This window comes from Talpa occidentalis, unplaced genomic scaffold, assembly GCF_014898055.3.
Source record: "Talpa occidentalis isolate TD23 unplaced genomic scaffold, MPIMG_talOcc4v2.1 talOcc4.12, whole genome shotgun sequence".
NCBI lineage: Eukaryota > Metazoa > Chordata > Mammalia > Eulipotyphla > Talpidae > Talpa > Talpa occidentalis.
The window spans coordinates 74010939-74037792 of NW_023601212.1; the positions used below are offsets into that span (position 1 = coordinate 74010939).

General features: G+C 40.4%; 2 protein-coding genes across 7 annotated transcripts in view; both read left to right on the forward strand.

Moving 5' to 3' along the window:
* Nucleotides 1-16592, forward strand: part of RABGEF1 (RAB guanine nucleotide exchange factor 1) — a 45700-nt gene extending 29108 nt beyond the window's left edge. For both annotated transcript variants that reach the window (XM_037506784.2, XM_037506783.2), the window contains exons 5-9: nucleotides 2618-2699; nucleotides 3794-3926; nucleotides 5337-5428; nucleotides 10404-10660; nucleotides 15964-16592. In XM_037506784.2, coding sequence (XP_037362681.1) covers nucleotides 2618-2699; nucleotides 3794-3926; nucleotides 5337-5428; nucleotides 10404-10660; nucleotides 15964-16362 — 963 coding nt within the window. In that variant the 3' untranslated portion in view covers nucleotides 16363-16592. The remainder of the gene's footprint in view (nucleotides 1-2617; nucleotides 2700-3793; nucleotides 3927-5336; nucleotides 5429-10403; nucleotides 10661-15963) is intronic.
* Nucleotides 16593-20981: 4389 nt separating this feature from the next.
* Nucleotides 20982-26854, forward strand: part of TMEM248 (transmembrane protein 248) — a 47573-nt gene continuing 41700 nt past the window's right edge. For 4 of the 5 annotated variants that reach the window (XM_054693576.1, XM_054693574.1, XM_054693577.1 and 1 more), the window contains exons 1-3: nucleotides 20982-21044; nucleotides 21564-21779; nucleotides 22603-22713. The gene's annotated coding sequence lies outside the window, so the exon portion shown is untranslated. The remainder of the gene's footprint in view (nucleotides 21045-21563; nucleotides 21780-22602; nucleotides 22714-26854) is intronic. The other variant, XM_054693575.1, reaches the window with a different exon arrangement.

The window sequence follows — 26854 nt, forward strand, 5'->3', positions numbered from 1 at the left end:
AAACAATGGTTAGAAAATACATAAGAAAATGGTTTCATTTCTATTACTAGACTGTTTTTCTTCATGGAAAACTATGAAAAGCCTTTGGAATTTTGTAGAACTTAAAAGAATTTGCCAGTGCACACCTATCACTTAGCTCCTCTGGCAAGAACTGTGATGAATCAGAGATTTATCCTGTTTACAAGCTAACAAATTAGCCTGCTGTAGTTTCACGGATACTGGCAGGAGACATAAATCTCCTGTATCAGAAACAAAGACCAGTTTTTTCTTATAAGAAGATCATTATCCAAAGTATATCATCAGCATTTGCACCAATTCCTTTAGTTTTCCCACATGGCAATGTAAAACCTAGGCAATGCTTGGTATGTGGCAAGTTACATTAGGGGAAAGGGCAATGAACTTGTGTGATTTTTGCCCCAGAGGGAAACATTATGCTGGATGGTAAACAATCTATCCTTTTCACTTGAGGGATGTACTCACTGTCTCTGTCTCCTAAGGCTGTTTTCAGGTTATCTTGAAAAGATAGTGCAGAATAAAGGGAGCCAGTGCCAATTTTCATTACATGGGTCTGTTTCATACTATGCATCCAGCCAGAAAGATGAAAAAACTTAGAAGAAAGTACATTAGGATATTTGTTCCAACTGTGGAAAGGAGGTAATATTGAACAGTTGAAGAATCGTTAATGCCTAGGTAAAAGGTTTAGTGATACTAACTTTTAAAAAAAAATCTATGCAGTAAAAAATGAAAGTCAGAGTAGAAAGCAACAATGGAAATTGTGGATATAAATAAAAGTTTAACATTATAAAATGTATAAAATTTAAGTACCTAATCCTTACTGGACAAGAGAGATCAATTTTAACTCAACCAAATGGCTCTTATATAAATAACTAAGACAGTAATGAGAGCAGCAGTCAAGGTGGTCAGAGTGCTGTGAGACCTACATGGTTATTTTGACTAAGGAGATAAGGACAACCTCTTAGAGGAGGTAAGATGTGAACTCAAGCCGTGGTGACTTCCTCAGACAGATATTAAAGAGTTGAAGAGGAGTAACCTGGACAGAGAATAATTTCAGTGTAGAGGAAAAAAACCTAAAAACAGGTTCTTGGGACAGTAGGTAACTTGGCAGGGTAAATGGGAAGGAGGATGCACTGTTTGAGCTCAGTGCACCTTTCAGTTTGCACCTGATGGGTGTCCATTGGCACTGAAGTGCAGTGCAACCAGATCATAATCTAAGATGATCAGTTGTAGTGTAGTGTGTAACATGGTTGGAAAAGAGTAGAGGTGGGGAAAGTGGCTAAACTTGAGGTGAGAGTTACTGTGGGCCCAAACCAGGGAAGGATCTCCTTGAGAGACATAAAGACAGATAGATAGGCATGATTTTCTCATTACCCCTGAACCTAAGGCATCCTTTCCGAATTAAATCAGAGCATCAGAATCTGCATGTTTCACTGTATATGTACCTCAGCCCTTGGTGTGTGTAGTCATTGGCCTTTGTAGAGGCAGCCTAGGAGAAACAGTCCTGGGGAATTTGTCCTGAGCCATATGCCATCCTACAGTGACATCTTTGTGAGAGCCTGTGGTAGAAATTTCTTATTTGGTTGTCAGAATTTCACCTGCAGAATCTGTTTGTTTTGTATTTCGGAACTTGAGTAATGTGACTGTTTTCATAGCAATGAAGATTGTTAGAAAGTTTAGAGACAAATGTATGGGTTGGGCCAACTCCTCACTAACTTCTGTATCGTCAAGGAACATATTTTTGTATTCCAGGCTCTGCTTTCTGTTTCTTTCCATCTTTTTTCCTTCTTTTATCATCTTCTGGTTTATTTAATTTTAATTTTTTTTTTTTGAGAACAGAAAAGTTGGATTTGTTGAACTACACTGCTAAGAAGCAGTGGGTGACATAGAGGTCTGTTGCCTCACCTCGTTTATTGTGCTGAACTGTGTTTATCATTTATATAGATTTTAAATATTCATGGATAAAAGTGGACAATAAAAATGTGTCACACCTATAAAGTCAGTAAACCAAGTAATAGTTATAAAGCCTAATGTTGTAGGAGCATGGAGAAATAAGCACACATAATGGCTAATGACAATTAGACATTGACTAAGTCTGAGGATTGTATATAGTAATAGATACTTAAAGTTGTTTGTGCTTATTAAATCACAAATGTCACTTTTGGAACTATATCACAAAAAAAAAACCCCAAAATAAATAGTTTTCACACAGTTGTTTATAACTGCAGTACAAACTAGTGAAAAAAGGGAAAGAACCCAAATGTACTATGTTAGGGTGTGTTAAATAAACCAGTTCATTAATGAGATGTTATAACACTATCGAAATGATTAAATAGATTAGATATATAAAATCACATAAATGTGTATGTTATAAAAATATACAGTATATTCATGTAAGGATATGTATAAACAGTGAAAAGAAGCAAGAGGTCATGGGCTGTTGTAAATAATGTGTAGGTTTTGCAGAATTAATGTAGTTAATAAGTACTTTTGAAATTAGCACTGATTTCCAAGAGTGGGTTTTGGAAACGTCATAAAATTTTGAACTTTACTCATGATTGTTCTTCAGCTACCAAGCAGCTTCTTTGTCTTTTTTATTCAGGAATTAAGCATTGAGGAACAGTCGGAATGTACTCAGGATTTTTACCAGAATGTGGCTGAAAGAATGCAGACTCGTGGAAAAGGTACTGCTTTGTAGGCTAATCGTTGAGGGACTATTGGTAGTTGCACAGGGGCTGACTGCTCAGTCTTTAGAAGTTACTCTCTTCTGATGGCCTGCTGATTTGCCCACTCCATTCTATAAACCATTCATTCCACTGACATTCTAGTAGTTGATCTTATACTTAGCAGTGCCTTTGAATGTCACTGTGTGTATTGTTATTACACGTATACATTATATAATCAGAGCAACTGGATAATTTATTGAATAATATTTAATAGATTCATTCCATGTGGGGCAGAGTTGATTAAGACTCCTTGGGAGGTTTCTCAATGAAACCCCCATTTTGGAATTACTAACAAAATTACCATTTTGGTGAGTCATTGTTAATCATTATGTATTTGAGTGGGTTGGAGAAAGAAAAAAAATTGACAATCACTGCTTTAGCATGTAAGTTTTTAGATGGTCTTAGTGAATTTGACTTCCATTGATGTATTGAGACCTCTGCCCCATATATACATCTTAGATTTTACTGTAAATCTCAGGAAAATGACAGGATGAATCTTGCCAGCATTTACCAATCTTTGGAGTTTCAGATGCTTTTCTAATACAGTAATAAGGAGTTACCCATACTGAGATCTTCCCTTGGCAGGCTGTGCAACTATTAAGGTCCTGGCAAATGAGTTTAAGTTAGAAGTGGGGATTCTATGAAAAGTAGTCCCAAAAGTTGAGGTTAATTTTTTTTAAGCTTTATTTTTTATTTACATATGCACACAAGAACTGCAGTGTAGGCCAGAGGTGTAAGGGATGAGAGAATTCACCCGAGAGAGTGAGGAGCAGAACAGGCAGATCTACTGAAACACACTGCTAAGAGGAGCAGCAGGTGAGACAGAGAGGTCTGCTTGCACCATCTGGGTTAGCTCCCTGGCTGGGGCGATCGAACCTCAGTGACTGGTGATAGCTTGATAGTGCTGAGACTTTAACCCCTGTGCCACCAGGGAGGCCCCAGTTGAGGTAATTTTTTAAAAGGCATTTTTTAATGTAACTTGTTATACTTCTGTTTCTGATTGTGTTTAATGTAGTTCTAGCAAATTTATTTGTATTATTTGGGTATTTCAGTGCCTCCAGAAAGAGTTGAGAAGATAATGGATCAGATTGAAAAGTACATCATGACTCGCCTCTATAAATATGTGTTCTGTCCGGAAACTACTGATGATGAGAAGAAAGATCTTGCTATTCAAAAGAGGATCAGGTAGTTGATTGTTCTACTTTGTTCTCATATTTACCACAGTCTGTTGTAGGAAACAGGGCACTTGAGAGCAAGTAACAGCTAAGGCACCTGTGGTCCTTCCTTAGCATTTAAGCTTCTGTGTGATATCAGAAAAAAGGGAATATGGTATAATTGGAAGAGAAAGGGGCTCAAGGCATCATCTTGCTTATCCACCTGTCTCCAAGCAACTTTAGGTAAGAACCCTGTTTGATGTTTGAGATTGTTTCAAATCTCCCAAATTTCTCCCAAAAGAGGAGGAAATTTCACTATTTTTTCGTATTTTACAATCTTGTCAGGAAGGAAGTTGTGAATACCCGGATCCAGACAGTGGGTGTTTCCTCATCCCTACTAGGGGTGCACATTATTCAACCTCTTCTCTAATCACACCTTTCCACAACTTAATGGTAGATAATACTTCTCAAAGCCAGTAGAGTGATCCCCAGTGCTCTGCATGCCAATGGCAAGGAGACACCTAGGAAATAGACCATCTAAGTATTGAAACAGGTCCAAGACTGAGCATGAGGAGGTGTTTCTAGAGGAGAAAGGCTGAAGAATCCCAAATGGAGTCCCCAGATAAGGGGACTGGTAATTGGTAGATCTGTACTTGATGGCGTCCTGCCAGAGGTAAGGAGTTACTGGTATTGGAAAGATGGAGCCAGATGTTAGGAAACAGAAGTAAACAGATGGGCTTTGCACTAAGATTCAAGGCAAAAGTGTTATTGAAACAAGTGCTGAAAGTCAGTAGTAGGATCTCTGGAATGAAGTTAGAATATGACTAGGAACATCAGTGATTTAGGCTGATGTGACAACATTCTTACTGATCTCTTCAACAGGCTCAGAAGTTGAGGACAGAGTCTAAAAAAGACTCTGGGTGAAAGTAAGGACAGGAGGCAGCAGATTCTTCTCAAATCTTCATTCTCAAATATTAAATGCTTTTTAGTTTTAGTATAATCTCATTTCATTTGGTAAAATTGTCTTCTGCTTGAGACACTACTGGGGGGGGGGGAGGGAGGAGGGAAGAAAGGAAGGACTAGAGTCAAAATAAGGGGGGAGGTGCAATTGTATGGGGAATATAACCAAAATGAAAATGCATACATTGTGCAAAGATGAAAAAAGATGTAAGAATTATATAAAATAAAATATTTAAATAATAAAAAATTGTCTTCTGCTTTTCTTATGATAGTGCCAAATAGAAGCCTCATTTTAGGATTCTCATTATTTTAGCCCATCAGCTGTACTTCTTGATGTGTGCAGGGATGATGTGCTTGGGAGACCTAGATTTGCTTGATTAGTCAGTGGTACACCATGTTTTCCCTCAACTGAAGGAGATAGCAAGATAAAGGACTACTGTCCATTCTTGGAGACTGTTTCTTACTCACTCTCTCTTTGTAGAGCCCTGCACTGGGTTACACCTCAGATGCTTTGTGTCCCTGTTAATGAAGAAATTCCAGAAGTGTCTGATATGGTGGTGAAAGCAATAACAGGTGAGTGAAACCAAGAGCTTTTATATTTGAGGGTTTTTCCTTTGAAGTTAGTATTTTGCTATATAAATCCATACTTAGTTCATTGATCAAAAATATCCTGAAGTATTTCTAAAATGTATACTCTCAAAGATATATTGGAATGTAATAAAACTGTTTTGTAAGAGTTTCAGTTTTCTGAATTTGAACATTCAGATTGGCAGATAAACTACTTTTCCCCTTCACTTTTTGTGACCGTTTCTTATTTCTTGGGTACTGAACTAAAATGAAAACACATACAGTTAGGGTAAATTTCTTAAAACTCAGTTACATTTATATATTCAGAATAATCTTGGAGCAGAAAAGGAATTGGTGAGGCAAGGTAATCCCTAATCTAGAGTTACTTATTAAAATGCATCTTTAATTGGTTGTTAATCGGAGACATGCTTTGAATTATTATTCTCATTTGTCCAGGAAGTAAATGAAATGTTCTGAATTGATGTGACTCTGCCCTTCTGACAGGTCCAGACACCTAATAAGGTTTCTGTTTCCTATTCATAAGAATAATTCAGTAGAGATACAACACAAAAGTTAAAAAGCAAAACAAAACAACTCCTAATGGAGAGACATCTGACCCTGGTCACCTTCTCCTTAATTAAAGAGAAGAGTGGGAAAGGTTTGCTTCTTTATAGATTGTTAATGAAATTCTGCTGGGAAGGAAAGTCCTCAGATGATGATAGCTGTTTTGGAGGCCTGCAATTAAGTAGGCCCCTTTGTTTATAATAACCAGAAACTCACTCAAGTTATAGCAAGAAATAGGAGTTTGCTTAAGATATTCTCTGCATTGGAAGGGAGGCAGCACTCTCACAGATACCCCCAATGCCCCCCTTTGGACCAGGTTATCTGATGTTTACATGATTCTTCCACTTTCTCAGGTTCTGCTTCTCTTTGTACATTTTAACTCCTGTTATTGAATGAATTTTTCTCTGCAAGGCCCCCTGTGAGCTCTGGAAATAGTCTGATTGGAAATAGTCTGATGACACTAGCTGAATAGTGTCATCTTTGTTGTTCAAAGCCTTTCTGCATAGGTTTCTTGAATTGACTCCTTTGAGTTAAGGCCTACTTCTACCCCCTAACTTCTTCTCAGGTACACAAACAGTGTAAGAAATGGAAGGTGAGAGTCTCTCAAAAGCCTGACTGTAGATCTTGCTTTTTTCCCCAGAGTTTCTTACAGAAAGTTCAAGACCAATTGGTATGTGTTTAAAGTACTACATGGGAATTTATGTTGATAATTCTTCTGAAAACCCACAGGAAAGACCTTATAAAGCTAGAAACTACATGTGCCAGGCCATTGTTTACTTAAAAATAGAACTAAGAGGATTTCAATACATTAATAATTTGTTAATAGAATTTGAGAAGTGAAACTTATCTCAATGCCTCTGAAATGGAGTTTCAAGAGATCATTTTACAGTAGAATTTCAGCCACAGCAGTAAAAGCCTTCTTACTCTTTCTCATCTTAACCCTCACATCTTGCCAATCCAAGTGCAAACACATTCTGCCTCTGAAGGACCAAAGGTTACATGATCACTTTCTCCCTAATCTGAAATTGTCAGCCTGGGTACAGGATAATCAGAGGACAATCTGTAGCAATGGTCTTAAATATCTCATGTGGTGCTAGTCTTCACTGTCAGTTTTGTTTATAAGTAAATGAGATATTTTCCATTTCAATTGAAATTTATCTCTAGAGAAAAACATTCCTCAGAAAAGAGTCAAACCACTTCATCTTGGTTCAAAGAAAGTTATTTGTGGGAAAAGAAAAGAAAAAAAAAGTTATCTGGAACTTTCAAGACAATGATTTCAGTTGTAGGAGACATGCAGTGAGTTAAGCTATTGAGACAGTTAAGCGGATAGAAGGTATACTGGAGGAGATTGCCACAGGGATTAATGCAGGTCACACCTCGTATGTGCGGGATGGAGTCAAAACAAATTCCTGCTGGAGGAGGTAGGGAGCCCCTAAAGTCACTGAAGTGACCCATCCATCCTGATATTTTCCTCTGATTGCCAGAGGGAAAAAAAAAGTCTAACATCTTGACTATAGAAAAAGTATTTTTAAAATAGTATTACTGCAAACATGATCTTCAAAACTGTTGAAAAATGCTAAAACACTAAGATTTACCATTTAGCCACATTCAAGGGGAAAAGTCTTACTTGTTAGGAATAAGCTACCAGATGTAGAAGCCACCAACCTCAAGTGTGAGAGAACACTTTCATCCATCCAAGACGGCCAGTTCTTGGTAGAGGGGTCTCCAGGCTTCTGGACTCTTATCTGTGTAGGACACGATTCACTGGGACATTAGTTGATATGAGTGGTTAGGTTGACCCATCAGTGGGGAGAGTAGGGTGGGCAGTGAATGGTGGTTTGTGAGATGTGTCTGTTTGGTAAACAGTGGGACTAGCTAGGAGATGCTGTCAGACAAGTTATGCAGTGTCAGGTAGGTCAAGGACTTGTTTTTTGGCCTGAGAAGGGGCACATATGGGATCTATTGAAAGAAACTGCACTAAAATGGGGTCATAATCAAGACCTCTGCACTGAGATTTTAGTTTGATTTTAGGACTCGCTGATGACATGTATCTTCCTTGAGAAAATACAGGATCAGAGAATCCCATCATCAGTTTCTCTTAGCTCGAAGAGTTTGGGTATAAAGAGAGTGTAAATGTAAAATGGTGAGTGTTTTCCATTTTCATTTGGCTCCACAGCTCTTGTTCAGCTGTGGGAGCCACCTCTATAGAGGAGTGTGGTTCTCAGATAGGTGCTAGTTGTATCCCCTTCCACACCCCCACCCTCCCTGGCCTGGGACATTTGTCATCTTGAGGCATTTTCTTATGTTCCTCATATGGGGGTGCTATTGGCATCTAGTGGGTGGAGGCCGGAACTGCTGTTAAACATCCTGTAGTACATAGAACAGTCTCCTACAACAAAAAAAGATCCAGCCCAGAATGTCAGTAGTGCTGAGACTGAGAAACCAAAACCTAGAGGTATAGCTTATTATGTTTTCAAAGACCCCTTGGAGGATAAGTCTCAATATCTGCTAAGATAAAGTCCACCCAACCCTAATCATCTTACTGATTACAAGTAAAAGCCTTGGACAAAAGACACAAAGCAGTATCTGAGGGCTCTGAAAAGTTAATAATAGCAGGCAGATTGAGGAAGGAAATCATTAGTAGAAGAACTGATATAGCAGTGAATTTCCTGTTTTCTTTAACTTTTCCTCCCCTGTCTCCTAATTTAGGCTTTAGGGCCATATAGATGATGGAACTGCACATTGGGGTGAGGGGTCCACAACTGTTTCAAGAAAACAGCAGCTACTTCTTCCAGGCCAGGGATATTAGGGGTGAGGCTGGGGGTGGGGGGTGGGTTGCTATAGGATGAAGAATGGGAAAAATCTCTTTGGCTTCTCCCTTGCCTTTATTCTCATTCCTTTTCTTTTTCTTCCCTTCTTTTTTATGCGCCTGACTGTGCACATTGGCAGTGGTGGTAGTCAGTCACATGTGCACCCAGATAGAAAGTAATTCACCTTTTGTTCACTTTAATACTTAAAAAATAAATGTGAATGAGAAAGTGGTTAAAAGTTTGAGAATAAAAATCAACAATAAAAGGTAGAAGACTTAAAGAGAGCATGTGAAAGTAGTAAAAATGGTTTAAAACTCTTCCTCCAAAATCTCTTTTTTTGTAATAAGTTCTGCTTAAATAGAGAAAGAAAAAGACTGAGACATAGTAATAATAATTACAACTCAGAATTAAAAGATTAAAGAAACTAAGCCATAAAGTAAGTCAAAATTATATAATTCACACAATAGACATGTAGGCAAGAAAATCAAAGTGTTAGTAAGTTAAAAATAAGCCCTCTGCACTGTCCAGCATTTCAGTTTCCCACACACTTGTCTTCCACAACTGGTGGCCCTGGGGGAGTGGGGAGGCATCCCTAAGTAGCTGACCTCAGGGATGAGAGCTGAGAACAGAAAGAACTCTTTGGTGTGCACTAACATGCTGCCTAAATCTGAAACTTAAAATCCTGCTAGTGGCAAGAAATTGCTGTCAAATTAAGCTGCCTTGGCTCTTTTCTTTCGTGATGTTCTAGATTGCAGGCAGGCATGTACATCCAAAGGCACACTCCCACTCTCCTCTTTGTTATTCTAGTGATGCTGATAGACTAGTCACTGCCTCCCAGTCTTTGTGAGAAATAGTGTGCATTTTAGTCAAGGGCAGTGAAATTTCTCTCTAAGAGAAATAAAATGCTATTCAAGAGGTTAAATTTATCCCTCCACTGATCAGCAGGTTGTAAGTGTCATAGAGGTATTGTAGATGTTTATAGTAGTGATTTGCCATGGGCATGGTTTTACATACTATCACCTTTGTGTGAAGGATTTCAGCAACTGTTTTTGATTTCCAATACAGAGATGCTTTGCGTTTGCTTCCTAAAAAACACTTTGCAAATTGAGACTTTCCAAATTGAATTTTGCAATGTATTAGAGGAACAGAAACAGTTAAAAGACTCTTCCTATTTCTTCATGGAACCCATAAGCAGTTTAGTGTCATGATTAAAAGCATTGGCTTTAGAGTTGGATGGACTTGGTTTTATATCAACTGCCTCTGTCACTCATGGTCTCTCTGATCTTGGGCAAATCATCAAACTTCTTCAGCCTCTTTGCCCTTAATAATAATAGTATCCATTGTGTAATCTGAAGTTGTAAAGAACTATGCTTGCTGCGCTTACTGTGCTGGTAGTGCCTGGCTCGGGGTCATGTCATGTGTTCTATAAGTATGAGCTAGTACTTACCATTTTTGCCATCTTCTGAGTTTTTCATATACTAGTTTAACTGGTGGAAAAGGCATTAATAAGGGTACCTCTAACTTCATAGATAAAAAATTATTATACTGATACCGCTCTTTTATGTAATGATTTTTTCATTGGAAGTAGTATCTTTTCTGCTTTTTAGATATCATTGAAATGGATTCTAAACGTGTACCTCGAGATAAGTTGGCCTGCATCACCAAGTGCAGTAAGCATATCTTCAATGCCATCAAAATCACTAAGAATGAGCCAGCTTCAGCCGATGACTTCTTACCCACACTCATCTACATTGTTTTGAAGGGCAACCCCCCGCGCCTTCAGTCCAATATCCAGTATATTACCCGCTTCTGCAATCCAAGCCGATTGATGACTGGAGAGGATGGTTACTATTTCACCAACCTTGTAAGTATTTGATTTTTTGGTGTTATGAAAAGAACTATAAAGTTATTTAAGGATATGACAGATCACTTACAGGCATGTGACATGATAATGCCCCTGAGTTGAGGAGTCAGCACAGCTGCGAATGCCTGCTTGCTATTACAGCGCACAGGTGACCCCACCTCCCGATACTTGACCAAAGACTGTGGTACTCTTATGGGAAACATGACGGCCATGCTGAGGTGCCATCATCACTGGCTTTTGTTGGCCATCACTCCTGAGGGTTATGGGTATGAGAGCCATTGCTTAGTTGGGTGTTTCAACCATGAATAAGTCAAATCTTGTTCTCTGATTCCTTCATTAAAAGGCTTAAAATTTGTATTTTGTTTTCTTTATAGGTTACCTCTTAGAACTAAATATTGAGATTATTTTAACAAAAAAAAATCACTTTAGAGGATATGCAATGATTTTCAATTATTGTTTTGTTAGATCTAAGCGAGAAAATATTAAATTATGTTTATCTAAATTATAAGGTCAAATCCTTCCTTTCACCAACCATTAAATTTCTCCTTGTTTGCTTTGGCCTAGATTTATTGTCAAGCTAATGACTTTCAGCCTCAGGACACCACTTGTGCTTTGTTTCCTATGCTGAAAGTAGTACAGGGTAATAGGGAGGGAGGGGAAATTGGGCTACAGGAGGAAGGAAGCATTTCTGGACAATTGCCTAAAAAGATCTCAGAACCCACAGTTGAATATCCAGGGCTCCACAAATTTGTTATTTTTACAACCTAACTCTATATTCACTTCTGTACCTAATTTTGTACTTGTCCTTTATTTTTCTTATCCCAAAAGTGTGTAAGCTTCAGGTCTCCCAAGACCCAGGCCTTCCCCTCTTATTCCATCACCCTTAGCTATTTGTCACCATAGTTACCAACATCTGGGGCATCTGGATTGCAGCTGGAGGTGTTACAGGCCCCCACACAAAAGAATGGGTACTGGCTTGCAATTTCTTTTACCTAGGCTGTTTCAGAGAGACTTGGGAATGCTGCTTTTGGGGGACCTTTTTCTTTTTCTGTTGAGGTAACATTGGTTTACAACATTGTATACGATTTAGAGGTAGAGGATCACACCTACCAGCAAGGTAGGGGGAAGTGTTCCACTATAGTCCCCTATTACAGCGCCCCTCCCTACTTTGCTCTCCCATTTTCCTGCTAGTCTCAGTTCTACAGTCAGATTTTTCAAGTTTGTTGTTGGTTCGGTTTTGTCTGACCTTTTGTTTTGTTTCTCTGTATTCCACATATTCCAGTAATTGTTTTCTCCTTCTGACTTATGTTGCTTAGCACAGTTCCCTCCAGTTCCATCTATGTTATCACAAAAGGCAAGAGTATCTTTTGATAGCTGAGTAGTATTCCATCATGTATACATAACACATCTTCCTATTTGGGCACTTAGGTTGCTTCATAGCTTAGCAGTTGTGAATAGTGCTCCAATGCACATGAGAGCACATATGTCCCTTCCAGTTAGTGTGTTTGTATCCTTCTGGTAGATAACTCAGAGGTGGAATAGCTGGATCATGTGGTAGATCCATTTTTAATATTTTGAGACATCTCTATGCATAGGGATTGGACCTGTCTAAATTCCCAGCAACAATTTTATAAGGGCTCCTTTTTTTCCCAAATCCTTGCCAATATTTGTTGTTTCTGGTCTTTTGATGTGGGCCATTCTTTCATGTGTGAGGTGGTATCTCATTATAGTTTTGATGTGCATTTCTCTGATGATAAGTGATAATGAGCATTTTTCATACACCTGTAAGCCATCTGTAGCGCCTGTTTAGCTCTTTTGCCTCCTTTTTTTTTTTTTAAGATTATTTATTTATATATACAAGCACTGGGTACAGTCAGAAGTGTGGGAGGGTGAGAGAATTCACCAGAGCCGGAACGGGGAACAGAGCAGGCAGACTGATGAAGTACACTGCTGAGGGGAGTAGTGGGTGCAACAGGAGAGGTCTGCGTGCCATGTGGGACCCTTGCTGGTGGCCAGGGATCGAACTGGCACTGCAGAGGCTGCAGGCAGCTTCGCAGCCCAGCGCTCAACTGCTGCGCCACCAGGGGATGCCCTTTGCCTCCTTTTTGTTTTATTTTTTTTTTTTTTTTTTGAGGCATGTTTTATTTATTTAGTTTGTTTGTTTGTTTGTTTATACATGCACTGGGTACAGTCAGAAGCGCGGGAGGGTGAGAGAATTCACCAGAGCCAGAACAGGGAGCAGAACAGGCAGAAGGACCGAAGTACACTGCTGAGGGGAGCAGCGGGCGGCAGGAGAGGTCCGCAGGAGAGGTCCGCGCGCCATGTGGGACCCTCCTCCGGTGGCCGGGGAGCAGCCGGGGATCGAACCGGCGCCGCAGAGGCCGCGGGCAGCTTCGCAACCCAGCGCTCAACCACTGCGCCACCGGGGAGGCTCTCCTTTTTGTTTTCTTTTTATTGGGTTGTATGGGTTCTTTTTAGACCTTTGATATCAACTCCTTGTCAGATGTATGATGTGCAAATATTTTCTCCCATTCAGTAGGGTGTCTTTTTGTTTTAGTGATAGTTTCTTTCGCTGTACAGAAACCTTTAATTTTTTTTTTTTTTTTTTTTAAAGATTTTATTTTTATTTATACATACAAGCACTGGGTACAGTCAGAAGCGCGGGAAGGTGAGAGAATTCACCAGAGCCAGAGCGGGGAGCAGAGCAGGCAGAAGGACTGAAGCACACTGCTGAGGGGAGCAGCGGGCGGCAGGAGAGGTCTGTGCGCCATGCGGGACCCTCCTCAGGTGGCCGGGAGCAGCCGGGGATCGAACCAGTGCCGCAAAGGCCGCAGGCAGCTTCACAACCCAGCACTCAACCGCTGCGCCACCGGGGAGGCCCAGAAACCTTTAATTTCATATAGTAGCAATTGTTTATATTCTCTTTTGTTTCTCTTGCTGTTGGAGAAGTATCCATAAAAATGTCACTGGCAGCCTATGTCATAGAGTGTTTTGTCTATTTTTTCCCTTCAAAATGATGTTTGTACTATTATTTGCAATGATTTTCATCCCACTTCTTCTGCATCCCATAGATTTTTTTGTCCACTATTTTTTCTTGACTTATGTTATTTCCTGAGGGTCTGTCTTATATACAGCCCTCTCCTTGGACTGTCTCATCTGGTTACAGATCTCTGCTGGCCACCTGTACAGTGATGACCCAAAGGTTTATACTACCTCTTTTGAGCTACACTTCTAGCTGTTTATTTTGTCTCAAATTTATTTTGTTACAAATTGAAAATGCTTCTCCATCAAATTATTTTTTGGTTTCCAGTATACACTGTTCACATTAGTGGCAGTACGTGTGTATATTTACCTAAGTCGGGAATATTACAATCATCTTAGATTAGATTCCTCCTCTCCCCCGAGAACAGGAGCTGCAGCTATTCCACACAAAGTGTGAGCCTGAGGGAAGATTCAGATGGGCATGTTCTCATCAGATGAACCAAGTACAATAGATATACTAAATATTCCTTGAAGAAAAAAATCCACTTACAGTTTTATGGGTAATAATGTAGGATCCTGTGGATGAGTTTTTCAGAAGAAATTCTGAAAACTGCCTATTTTTATGTTACATGTTTTTCTCTCAAAAATATATTTTTACCTTTATTCAATTAAATGAGATTATTTGATTATTTAATCAAAATAGGAAAGTATGACTAACACACGTCTGTTTAACAGAACATTTTCCCTAGGTTTTTTAAAATTTTTTTAATTTTTTAAATTTTTAAAAAAATTTTTTAAAGTACAACTCTTTATTTTTTTATTATTTTTAAAAGGTTTATTTATTTATTTATACAAGCACTGGGTACAGTCAGAAGTGGGGGAGGGTGAGAGAATTCACCAGAGTCAGAGCGGGGAACAGAACAGTCAGACTGACGAAATACACTGCTGAGGGGAGCAGTGGGCGCGGCAGGAGAGGTCTGTCGTGCCATGTGGGACCCTCGCTGGCAGCCGGAGATCGAACCAGTGTTGCAGACACTGCGGGCAGCTTTGCAGCCCAGCGCTCAACCGTTGCGCCACCAGGGGAGGCCCTTTCCCTAGTATTTTTACCACTTACTCATTGCTTAATACAGAGCTATGAGCCAAGCATGGTACATCTGCTCTGTTACAGGTGATATGTTTAGTTCTCACAATATATGTAGGTGGTATTTCCCAATTTTACAGATGCCTAAATAACTTTCTTAGGGTCACATAACATTTGGCTGTCAAAGAACACAGGTGATAACTCATATTGTCTGATTTCAAAGCTTTTTTTTGGGGGGGGGAGTAATTTGACATTAAATTATCTTTTAGGATTAGAGTTCTGTGTGCCACATCAGTACCTTAACGACATGTCAGTGGCTGGCCATGCCAAGGGTGGGCATTGTGGAGCTGCCAAGACCTCAAAAGGGAATAGCTCTATGGGGCTCCAGACACTTGTCCCTGGAGCTCCTGGCCACAGCAATGCTGCTTCTGCCCTGCAACATAACAGGAAAGCAGGGGCCTCTGACTTGAAGGAGTCCTTTGGTTTTTGTCCACAGGTAGCTCTGTAGTAACCAGATAGAACATATTCTAAAGGTGTCTCCTGAAGTACTTCACTCTGTACATGACCCTAGGACTTTTAAACAACCCAAGGAGAGGACTGAATTTCCAACAGTCACTCAGTGGGAGTTGGCATTTAAGTTGATTTTTTTTAAAGATTTATTTATCTATGCATACAAGAACTGGTGTGTAGGCCAGAGATCCAAGGGGTGAGAGGATTCACCAGAGACAGAGTGGGGAGCAGAACAGGCAGATCTACTGAAATACACTATTGAGGGGAACAGTGGGTAAGATAGGAGAGGTCTGCTGTGCCATGTGGGTCAGCTCACTGGCCAGGGATCCAACTTTTGCCACAGTGGCTGGTAATAGCTTGATAGCGCTGACTTTAACCCCTGCACCACCAGGGAGGCCCTGATTTTTTTTTAAAGATTTATTTGTTTATTTATACAAGCACTGGGTACAGTAAGAAGCGCAGGAGGGTGAGAGAATTCACCAGAGCCAGAGCAGGGAACAGAACAGGCAGATGGACAAAATACACTGCTGAGGGGAGCAGCGGGCGGGGCAGGAGAGGTCCGCGCGCTGCCATGTGGGACCCTCGCCAGCGGCCGGGGATCGAACTGGCACTGCAGAGGCTGCGGGTTCATTAAACTATTTTATCTACTTTTGCTTCATTACTTAAAATTCTGCATAATAAGGGAATAATTTAATATGATTATGACTAATAACATTCTCTTCTTTTGTAGTGCTGTGCTGTGGCTTTCATTGAGAAATTAGATGCTCAGTCACTGAATTTAAGTCAGGAAGATTTTGATCGATATATGTCTGGCCAGACTTCTCCCAGGAAGCAAGAATCTGAGAATTGGTCTCCTGATGCTTGCGTAGGTGTTAAGCAAATGTATAAGAACTTGGATCTCCTGTCCCAATTGAATGAACGACAGGAAAGAATCATGAATGAAGCCAAAAAACTTGAAAAAGACCTAATAGATTGGACTGATGGAATTGCAAAAGAGGTTCAAGACATTGTTGAGAAATATCCACTTGAAATTAAGCCCCCAAATCAATCTTTAGCAGCTATTGACTCTGAAAATGTTGAAAATGATAAACTTCCTCCACCATTGCAACCTCAGGTTTATGCAGGATGATAAAAATTTACATACATAGTATTTATTTGAACCTGAATTGTAGCTAGTCCTTACTACAGCCCACTGATTAGGATCTAGACTATAACTTAATTGCTTATAAATGTCAGAGCATTTTTAAAGGTACAGTTGTGGGGATTGTTTTGTTTTGTTTTTCCTGGCAGGGCAGTTTAGTGATTAATAAAATACTATTTATTTGCGTTAATGAAATAGATTCATTTAAGGTTTGTGTGAAGATTTTGTCTAAATCTATTTTTTCTCCATGGTTTCCACGTGCTTCCTCTGTGGCATTCACTTTAATTGGATTTGGGTAAATAATAATTGCCTTTTAAAGGATAAAACAAGTGAATGCTACAAAGTGTATGTTTAAGGGAATTCAATGGTACCACTATTCTACAGTTTGAGATAATTTTATAAATTGTAAAGATAGAAGATATATTGTTAAGTAAATATGTAATATTGTAAATATGTAAAAAAAAATGGTGTCTGCTGTGCATGGCATTTAATGTGTTAATTTTTTAGTTTGGAATGAAGTATATTGACTGTTTGCCATTAACATCATTTTATTTGTTTTGCCCCACTAAAATGAATCTAGAAGTGTTAGACATACTTCCCTTAAAATGTTGTTTCCATCTTTAACAAAATGTTAGCTCTAACTTTGAGATCCTGTCTAGTCAGACTATGACACCATTGAGGTTCAAAGTAATTATTAGGTCACATAAAGATGCTGTTCAATATAGTCAACTGAAAGCTCTGAATCATGCCTCTTGATACCTCCTCCATTCATTCAGCAAATATTTATAGAGGTTGTTGATGGAAGGAGCAGACCTTAGGTCTGGGTCAAAAGAGTAAGGAACAGGACTCTTGGTGAGAGCTGATGGGGATCCCTCAGGGATAAAGAACAGGGGTGCCTTTTTGCCTCTGTAGCATACTTTTGACTTTATAGACAACTCAAATGCATATTGTTATAACCTCAGTACTGTTGACATTTGGGGCCTGAGGAATTTTGTGGCAGGGGTGCTCTGTCTTTGTAGGCTATTCAGCAGCGTCCCTACCCTCTGTACCCACTAGATACCACTAGAACCACCTCTACCCCACCCCACCACGATTGTGAAAAATGACCTCCAGACATTGCCAAATGTCTCCTAGGGGCAAAATCACCCCCACTTAAGAACCACTGACCTATTTCATAAGCAAGGGACTTACCCTCTTGGTGGTTAATATGATGCAACCAAAGAATATTGCATTAAAAGCACAGTATAATGTTTATTGATATTCATTCACTGAGGCTTTAAAGCCACCAGCAATGTGGAAACTTTTCTAATCTTAATGGAACCTTTCATAACCTAAATACTCCACTTATCCTCCTTCCTATCAGTGATTTGTACAGATGATATCAATATACCTGTGAAATTATAATTCCCAGGGCACCATTCTTGAACAAATTCACATGACACTAGCAGTTTAAAAAGGTTTGCCTGCTTTCCCAGTATCTTCCAAGTAATATACTAGATTTGTAGTACAGTAATTTTGCATTAAAACTAGGGTGAGCATAAAACTTTTTATCCTTTACTCAATTTACATATAAAAGCCATCAAGTTAACACATCTCTTGTCATAAAGTGCTGAGACATGCAGCAGTTAATGGACTCACTTGATCACCAATGTCATGGAATGCAATGAGATACTATCAAATGTCTTAGAACCTGCTCTTAGAAACCTGGAACAGGTGATTTTAGTAAACTTTACCCTTTTTATTTTCTATGTACTTTCTAGGTGCTAATACAGGTTATACACTCTTAATTCTCCTGGGAATACACAGTTCTTCTAGTCATTGTACATTATGTTTGTTAAATAAAATGTGCAGATCAACCTCCCACAAGAGCTGCCCTCTTGATTTTTTTGTTTAAAGTAAGTTATTGAATTGATTTTATATATATGATATATATGTATCATATTGGTCAAATTCTTCAGATATGGATTCTTGCCTCAATAAGAGGCTAATGTTATTCTTACATCAACTTCAATACTATGGCCAGAGTGATTTCTCAACAAGACAATGTTGATATTTTATGTTCTATAAAAATGATTGGAACAAACCTTTGGAATAGAAGTCCTTATCAATAAAGTTTCACAACCCTTCCCACTTCCAAATAGATTATTTATTCTTCATCTTCATTAATAATATACATTATTAATATTCATACACTACAAAATTTTTTTCAACTATAGCCATCATCATATTTAAACATGAAACATTAGAGATAGTCCAGTTAAAATTAACAAGAGAAGAATGTTTGCTATCACTATAATTAGAATTGGTCTGAAAGTTTTACCCACCTTCTGTCTTCAAATAGAAATAAAGGCAGGGGCTGGAGGAGTTAATCTAATCAATACAGAGCTAGTGTATGGTCTGGTGTTTGAGTAAATGAACACTGGAGCTAGGCGGCTTGGATTGGTTTTGAATTTTGACTCTGCCACATATTTGCTCTTCAGACAGGGGCAAAACTCATGTTTCACTACCTCATCTGTGAAATAGGGATAATAATAATACTCCCTTCAAAGAGGTGGTTGTAAGGATTAAATGACTTAGAACAGTCCCTGGCAATGATAAGTGCTCACGTGTCAGCTGTTGTAGGTGATTTTTCTCCACGGAAAATAAGGAATTGATACTGAAACTTACCAAATTCACTAAAATGGTGACATGAAATGCTAAACTTGACCATACAAAGTGACTTCTGAATGTCACTACTAGCTAATTCACAATAGAAACAAATATGTCACCTAGAAATGAGAACTTATGAGAGCCATATGAAAAACATTTCGTAAGACTGAACACCTTTCATGATAAACTAGGAATAGAAATCTCCACAACATAATAAAAGGCATGTGTGAAAAACACAAAGCTAAGACATACTCAGTGGTAAAAGCCTGAAATGTCCTGAGATCAGGAACAAGACAGGGATGCCCAATTTCACCAATAAAATATTCATGTACTTAAAATTTTAAGGACTTTTTTCAAATTTAAAATTGTTCAAATATTTAAAAATGCATAAAGAATATGAACAATTCACCATTTAGACTTACAAATGGCCGAGATGGAAAATTTTCCACTTCATTAATAATTAAAAAGATATAAAAAATATAAAGTAATTCAATAACAAGGTATAATTTCTCTCATCAAATTGGCAAAGATGATACAACATTAATACTGAATGTCCAGAGAAATACACCTCACTGATAGAAGCACAAATTTTAACATTTCAGGGAGCAAATCTGTATATTATGTCAAGAACCTTAGAAATCTTTTATACTTTGTGGCACACTAAACCTATTTCTAGAAAGCTATGCTAAAAAATAATCATAAACAGAAAATTTATATATAAAAAACAGCAACTGTATACAGAGATAACAATTTTCATTGTTTAAATTGTAGAGGGGAATTTTTTTTCAAAGGTTTATTTATTTATGCATACAAGAACTGGGGTGTAAGCCAGAGGTGTGGGAGGTGAGAGGATTCTTGAGAGACAGAGTGGGGAGCAGAACAGGTGGATCTACTGAAATACACTGCTGAGGGGAGCAGCGGGAGAGACAGGAGAGGTCTGCTGTGCCATGTGGCCGGCATGGATCGCACTCGTGCTGTAGTGGCTGGCAGTAGCTTGATAGCTCTGTCTTTAACCCCTGTGCCACCAGGGAGGCCCTGCAGAAGGGAATGTTTAAAGAATAATTATGAGAAAACTACTCTAGTGTAATGTTAAGCATAGTTCCAAGTTTGTTTTATTAATTTATTTTTTTTAGGCTCTTGAACAATGCAACTTTGTCTTTTTTGACCAAGTTTGTTTTAAACTCCCATGTAATGTTCAAAAGAAAACAGAACTACAATAAAATAATTTTTTCCTACATCGTTGTAGTCCCCATAGTGCTCCCACCACCATATTACCTGTGAACCATCACCATATTCTCTTCGTGTTCATCCCTCCTGTTTTGACCTCCCTCCTTAACCCCTCCTTTGCTATATGCCTCAGATTTATGCTCAGCTTGCTAGTTTTGACTTTTTCTTGACCTTTGGTTTCTCTATATTCCACATATAAGTGAGACCATCCGATAGTTATCATTTTCCTTCTGATTTATTTCAGCTAGCATAATCCCTTCCAGCTCCCTCCATGTTGCTACAAATAGCATGTTTCTTTTTTGATCGTTGAGTAATATTCCATTGTGTATGTATGCCACAGCTTTTTGATCCAGTCATATCTTTGGGGGCATTTGGGGTATCCACATCCTGGCTTACAATAAAATAGCAGAAATTACCATTGAGTTTGGAATTTCAGGTAAAATTACACCTGTAATATTAATATTTAATATTAATATTTAATATTTCATTTTAATGTTTCCTAAATTTTCCTAACTTCATACAATACCATGATTGTTCCATAATTAGAAAATTGGAAGAGATACTCTGAAACTATAAAGACAAAAGGCTGTCCAAGCCATTGTAGAGCAGGAAACTACAATATCCTGTATTAGTTCTTAAGGGAGCAGTTTGTAAAAGTGACACAGCAGCCTCTGAACAGGGTATCCCAGGCAACCCTGTGTGGTTGCCAATACAGAATGCCACCTCTAGGAGTGGAATCACTCTCTGGAAGATTCTGAGCCCTGCTCCCTGGGAAAGAATAATGAGTTGTAAGGGTAAGAGTCTGGTTTAAGCCCCCTTTATAGAACTACATACCCATTGAATAGTTTCATTGCCAGAGGAAACGGGATCACACACTTAAACGTCAAGGAAGCTAAAGAAATCTAGTTTCTTGTATTTGGGGTGGATTTTTAGATATGAAGGGATCTCCCCTGAACTCTAATTAACCTGATTTTCTGGTGGTACCTTCTGTGGGGTGGTCGACAGGCTGGGTGGCAGAGATGTCTGTCATTTTTTCCTGATTTGAAAAAGCAGAGGAATGGACAGGATTGTTATTTCAACTGGAAACTTTATCACTTTGTAAACAACGTGACTCATTCTGAAAGTTGTGTGTGTGTGTGTGTGTGTGTGTGTGTGTGTGAAAGAGAGAGAGTATGTGAGATATTTCATCACATTTCACTGTGTGTGTGTATGTGTGTGTGTGTTTAGATAAACCCACAAGTGCAGGGCTGGTCTAGGTGGTCTGTTGGAGGTTCTTGCTTTTAAAATGTGTTCATTCTATGCCCTACCTATAGGTTAAACCCAGACTACATATAAATCTGCAAAAGGAGGAACTCAAAAAAGCACTTGTTTTGGACTTTGCCTTCAGTTTATTTGCAATCCAGTAGGAATATGGAAAGTTAAATAGTTCAAGACTCTGTTAAGTGTCAGTACAACCTAAGTGACAAGGTACCAAACGCATGTTTAACTGCCCAGTGGAACCATCCCAGTAACTTCCATGTATTGAACCTGTATGTACCAGCTAAGTCCACATTTTAAATATACCTTAGTATGTCTAACAAATCTAGTGGAGCAGGAATAATAGCAGATGGCACTGATGACTCAGGGCTTCCTAGGTGCCATGCCCAGTGCTAAGTGCATCACACGGAAGAAAGAACAACACATTTACTCCTCTCTGGTGACTGTTATCCTTAGGTACAAAGAGGAAACTGGTACACAAAGATGCCAGGCTCAGCATTCAAACCCAGCAACCTAGTTCAAGAGCCCCTCTGTTTGTTTATTTATTTTTTTAACTTTTTATTTGGTAAGAACACTTCACTTGAACTCTATTTGAAGTGCACGCAACACTATCGTGCCTCCAGGTACCTTGTCGTAAGCAGAATGCCAGAGCTTAGTCATCTTACTCCACTGAAGCTTTATGCCGGATGTTTGGGAACCCTCATTTCCCTTCCCCCCAGCCCCTAGTGACCGCCACCCCAATCTGCCATCCTATGGATTTGGCCGGTTCCTATCCCTCATAGGTACAGGCCTTGTCTCTGTTATTTCATGGTTAAAATGTCTTGAGGACAGAGCCTGACTCCTTTGCTCAGGTCACATGTTTTGGCAGATGCAGGTTCCCACTAAGGGGGTCCTTCACCAGGGACCATGCAGTACTTGCAAGTTACACTCTAGGGTGAGAGGGGGTCCTTCTCAAGGGTCAGGGGTCAAGTCTCCTTTGTCCTTGGGGGCCAATGAGGCTTGTGAGGAGCCCTCTGCTTCCGGTAAGGGGCTCGAGTATGGAAAAGAGTAGAAGACAGTGGAGGAGAGCAGGGAGGGTTTGTTTTCCTTCCGCAGAGGCTGTGCCCGTGAGACAAGTGGCTCCACTTCTCTGGGTTTCGTCGGAGTCGGTGCAGCTCCTGTGAGGACCGGCAGCTCCTTCCTGCTGAGGACTCAGGAGAGGGCCAGGTGAGCTTGTGGTCCTGTTGGGTTGTAACTGTTTCTGGAAACTTTCCTATGTGTACAGCACCCTCTCCCGGCCTTGTCTCTGGGCTGCGCAATCTGTGACGGCTTTATTGGGTCGTTTCCTTTTCAAAAAGCAAACTCCTCTTCAGGAGCCTACAGGCTTCCCTGTTTTCAGCTGGTCATCTTGGTGGTGTCTCTTGAAGCCATAAGCGCTCAGACGCTGAGGACTGTTCTGGAAATAGCATGAGACCATAGCATCGAACGCCACGTCCTCTCCTGGTACAGCGGGTGCCGTCCTGACCTCCCACACCAGGGAGTATTAGTTGTTGATATTCGCTCCTTTCCTGTTTGGTTTGGGTGACTCATCTGTTTAGAATGTCTGCTGTGCATCTCATAACCGAAAAATGTGGTGTCACCCCTCCCACTTTCCAGCCCGTGTTTTGGGCAACTTTGAATGTTCGCGGATAATTTCATCCTTTGCCCCAGTCTCATCTCCGTGGGGCTGAATAGCGCCCCCCGGTTTCATCCTAGATCCAAAGATTCTGAAAGGTCAGAGATGCAGAAAATGTAGACTGGAAAGAGCGAAGAAGAGTGAACTTTAGCCGTGACCTGCAGGGCAGGCCCCACCCGTCCTTGAGCTGGTTCTCACAACCAGGGCCTGCTGGGTGCTCGGTGCTGTCATAACTGGGAACCTCTCCCATCACGTGTCACAGGGTTTCTGCCCCTGAAATCAAAGCATATTTGCGTCATTCTGTTATTTAGAATTCTCATCTTGTTTTTCCATAGGACAAAATTAGTCTGCATCTCTGAAGACACTTAAATTCAAAACTGCTTGTAAGTTAAACACAGCCAAACCTAACTTTTACAGACTTTAAAAAAAAAACCAAACAACTGCACCTCAACCCTTTCATCTTAAATTTCCCAGGTTTCTGGGACCAACACCTATGCCTCTAAATGCTTTTTTTTTTTTTATAGAGGCATGTTTTTTATTTATTTATTTGTTTGTTTATACATGCACTGGGTACAGTCAGAGGCGTGGGAGGGTGAGAGAATTCACCAGAGCCAGAGCGGGGAGCAGAGCAGGCAGAAGGACCGAGGTACACTGCTGAGGGGAGCAGCGGGCAGCAGGAGAGGTCTGCGTCTGCGCACTATGTGGGACCCTCCTCCGGTGGCCGGGGAGCAGCCGGGGATCGAACCGGCGCTGCAGAGGCCGCGGGCAGCCTCGAAACCCAGTGCTCAACCGCTGCGCCACAGGGGAGGCCCGCCTCTAAATGCTTTTGACAAAAGTTACCTGTGAAGTTGATTCAGCCCTGAGAATACACCAAGCTGGGCAAAACAAAAGAAGCCTTTCCACAGGTCCCTGAGGGAGTGTTGATGGCTGAGGCACAAACCAAGATTATTTGTGGGTAAAGTCCATATTTTTTTTTAAAGATTTATTTATTTATGCATGCAAGAGCTGGGATACAGGCCAGAGATCCAGGGAGTGAGAGGATTCACCAGAGGCAGCGTGGGGAACAGAACAGGCAGACTGACTGAAATACACTGCTGAGGGGAGCAGCGGGCGTGTCAGGAGAGATCTGCTGCGCCATGGGGGTAGCTCCCTGGCTAGCCAGGGATCAAACTGGTGCTGCAGAGATTGCAGACTGCTTCATAGTGCGGTGCTTAACCCCTTGCACCACCGGGCCCTAAAGTCCACATTGCTTGCTTCCTCTGGCTCTAGCAGTGTGCCCTGTAGTGTGGTGCAAGGGGTTAAGTGTCAGTACTATGAAGCTATCTGCAGCCTCTGCAGTCACTGCAGCATGAGTCCACTCCCTGGCCAAGAAGCTGACCCATATGGCACAGCAGACCTCCTGTCTCGCCAGCTGCTCCCCTCAGCAGTGTATTTCAGCCAATCCATCTGTTCCGCTCCCCACTCTGTCTCTGGTGAATCCTCTCACCCGCCCCCCACCCCCGCACCTCTGGCCCACATCCCAGCTCTTGTATGCAAAAATAAATAAATCTTAAAAAAAAGAAGAAAATATTATCAAGGGTATGGGTAGAAAGTTAGTGCAGAAAGGAAGCTCCCTGTGGGTTTGCACTCCGACCCTGTCATGTCAGGCTCTCACCATCAAAGTAGGAGACTAGAGAACCTGCCTGGCACTCAATGAATTTCATATGTTCCAAGGTGACCGGAAATAACTTTTTTTTAATGAAGATAGAAGAGAAATTTGAAAAATTAGTATAAAGCGGTTTTGCTGTTTTTAACTATGATTTTTATAAAAAACTGTTAACATTTTAAAGTTCATTTTTATGTAAATAACAATAGCTGATAAAATTACATAAGTTTTGGGCCTCCCTCGTGGTGCAAGGGGTTAAGACGCAACCTATGAAGCTATCCGCAGCCACTGCAGCTTGAGTTCGATCCCCGGCCAGGGAGCTACCCACATGGTGTGGCAGACCTCTCCTGCCTTGCCCACTATGCCCCTCAGCAGTGTATTTCAGTCAGTCTGCCTGTTCTGCTCCCCACTCTGTCTCTGGTGAATCCTCTCACCCATACCTCTGGCTTGTACCCCAGTTCTTGTACGCATAAGTAAACAAATCTTTTTAAAAATTATGTAAGTTTCAGGTGTAGAGCATTATGTCACTGTCATTCACCACTGTGCCATAGACCTCCTACACCCACTTTCCCCCACCAGACTTTCCTGTCCCGCAACCATCAATCTGTTCTCTGAGTCTGTTTTGTTTTGTTTAGCTTGCTTATTTGCTTTGTTTCTTTACCTTCCACACGTGAGTGAAATCATATGATATTTGTCTTTTTTTCATTTAGTATAATTCCCTCTAATTCCATTCATGTTATTGCAAATGACAGTTTTTCACTTTTCAAATATCTGAGTAGTATTCCATTATGTATACAGGCTACGTCTTTATCCACTCCCCCATTGACGGGCACTTAGCTTGTTTCCACATCTTGACTATTATAAATAGTGCTGCAGTGAATATAGGGGTGCAACTATCTTTTCAAATCAATGTTTTCATGTTCTTTGGATAAAGACCTAAAAGTGGAATTGTTAGGGGGAAAAGGATGTCCCAAAGCTAATTCCATACAGGCTTTGTGGACTCCACCCCCACCCCAGGCCAAAGCCAAAGAAACTGGGAACTCCAAATCCCATCACCACCAAAGGGAAGGTGGCTGGGACCTGAGGGTGGGGTTAAGCAGCCAGGTTGATATAAAAGGCAGACACGTGGGCTTTGGGGGCCCCCATTTTGGCTCTCAGCCAGCTCGCAGCGTCCGGCCAACTCTGAGAGTGACTTTGGGTTTCCAGGTCGGCGGATCGGGTAGGACGCATTAAAGACTTTATTTCCCTATTTTCTCCCTGAGTTGTACCTTTTCCTTATTTCCTTTTCCCTTGTAAATAAACCTTTTATTAACCTTGTGTGTGTGCCTGTAGTGGAGTATTCATAAGTCCCTTTTAAGTGCGCAGGTGAGGACCCACAGCCAGGAACCCGTTCAATATCCGGGCTGCTCTCCTAAATGGTATTTCTGTTCTTAGTTTTTGGAGGACTCTCCATACTGTATTCCATAGTAACCACACCAGTTTACATTCTCACCAACAATATACGAGGGTCCAAAGGGTGTCAACTTTTTATTTGACCCAAATATTTTGGTGAGGAAACAATTTTCTGTTGCTTAGCATATGAAAAATTGTAGTCTATATTTATGAGGCCACCAGTTAAAGTGGCCTCACCAGTTAAATAATTAAGTTATGTAAATATATAAATAATTATATTAATAATAGGTTAATGAATTCATTTGACACTCAAAAGAAAAGTGGTTTCTTATTTCCAGGGCGAGATTCTTAAGACGTGCCAGCCCAGAGAACAGGGTTGGCTGGAGCAGAGCATCCTTATTGCCATGTGCTGGGTGTGGTGTGGTAACATACATCTGGTGTGAACCTACACCACTAAATTACGTACAGCTTTGTAATCTAAATTACGTACAGCTTTGTAAACCTTGTTACCGCAATTTAAAAAAAAAAAGGAATTTAACAATAGGAAAACAAGAATTATTTTCGTGACTCCCAGGATGACCAGGAGGGGGCGCGCGGTCACCGCTAACAGGGGTGGGCGCTTTCCTCCTGGGGCAGTGACTGCTGGCAGAGGGCGC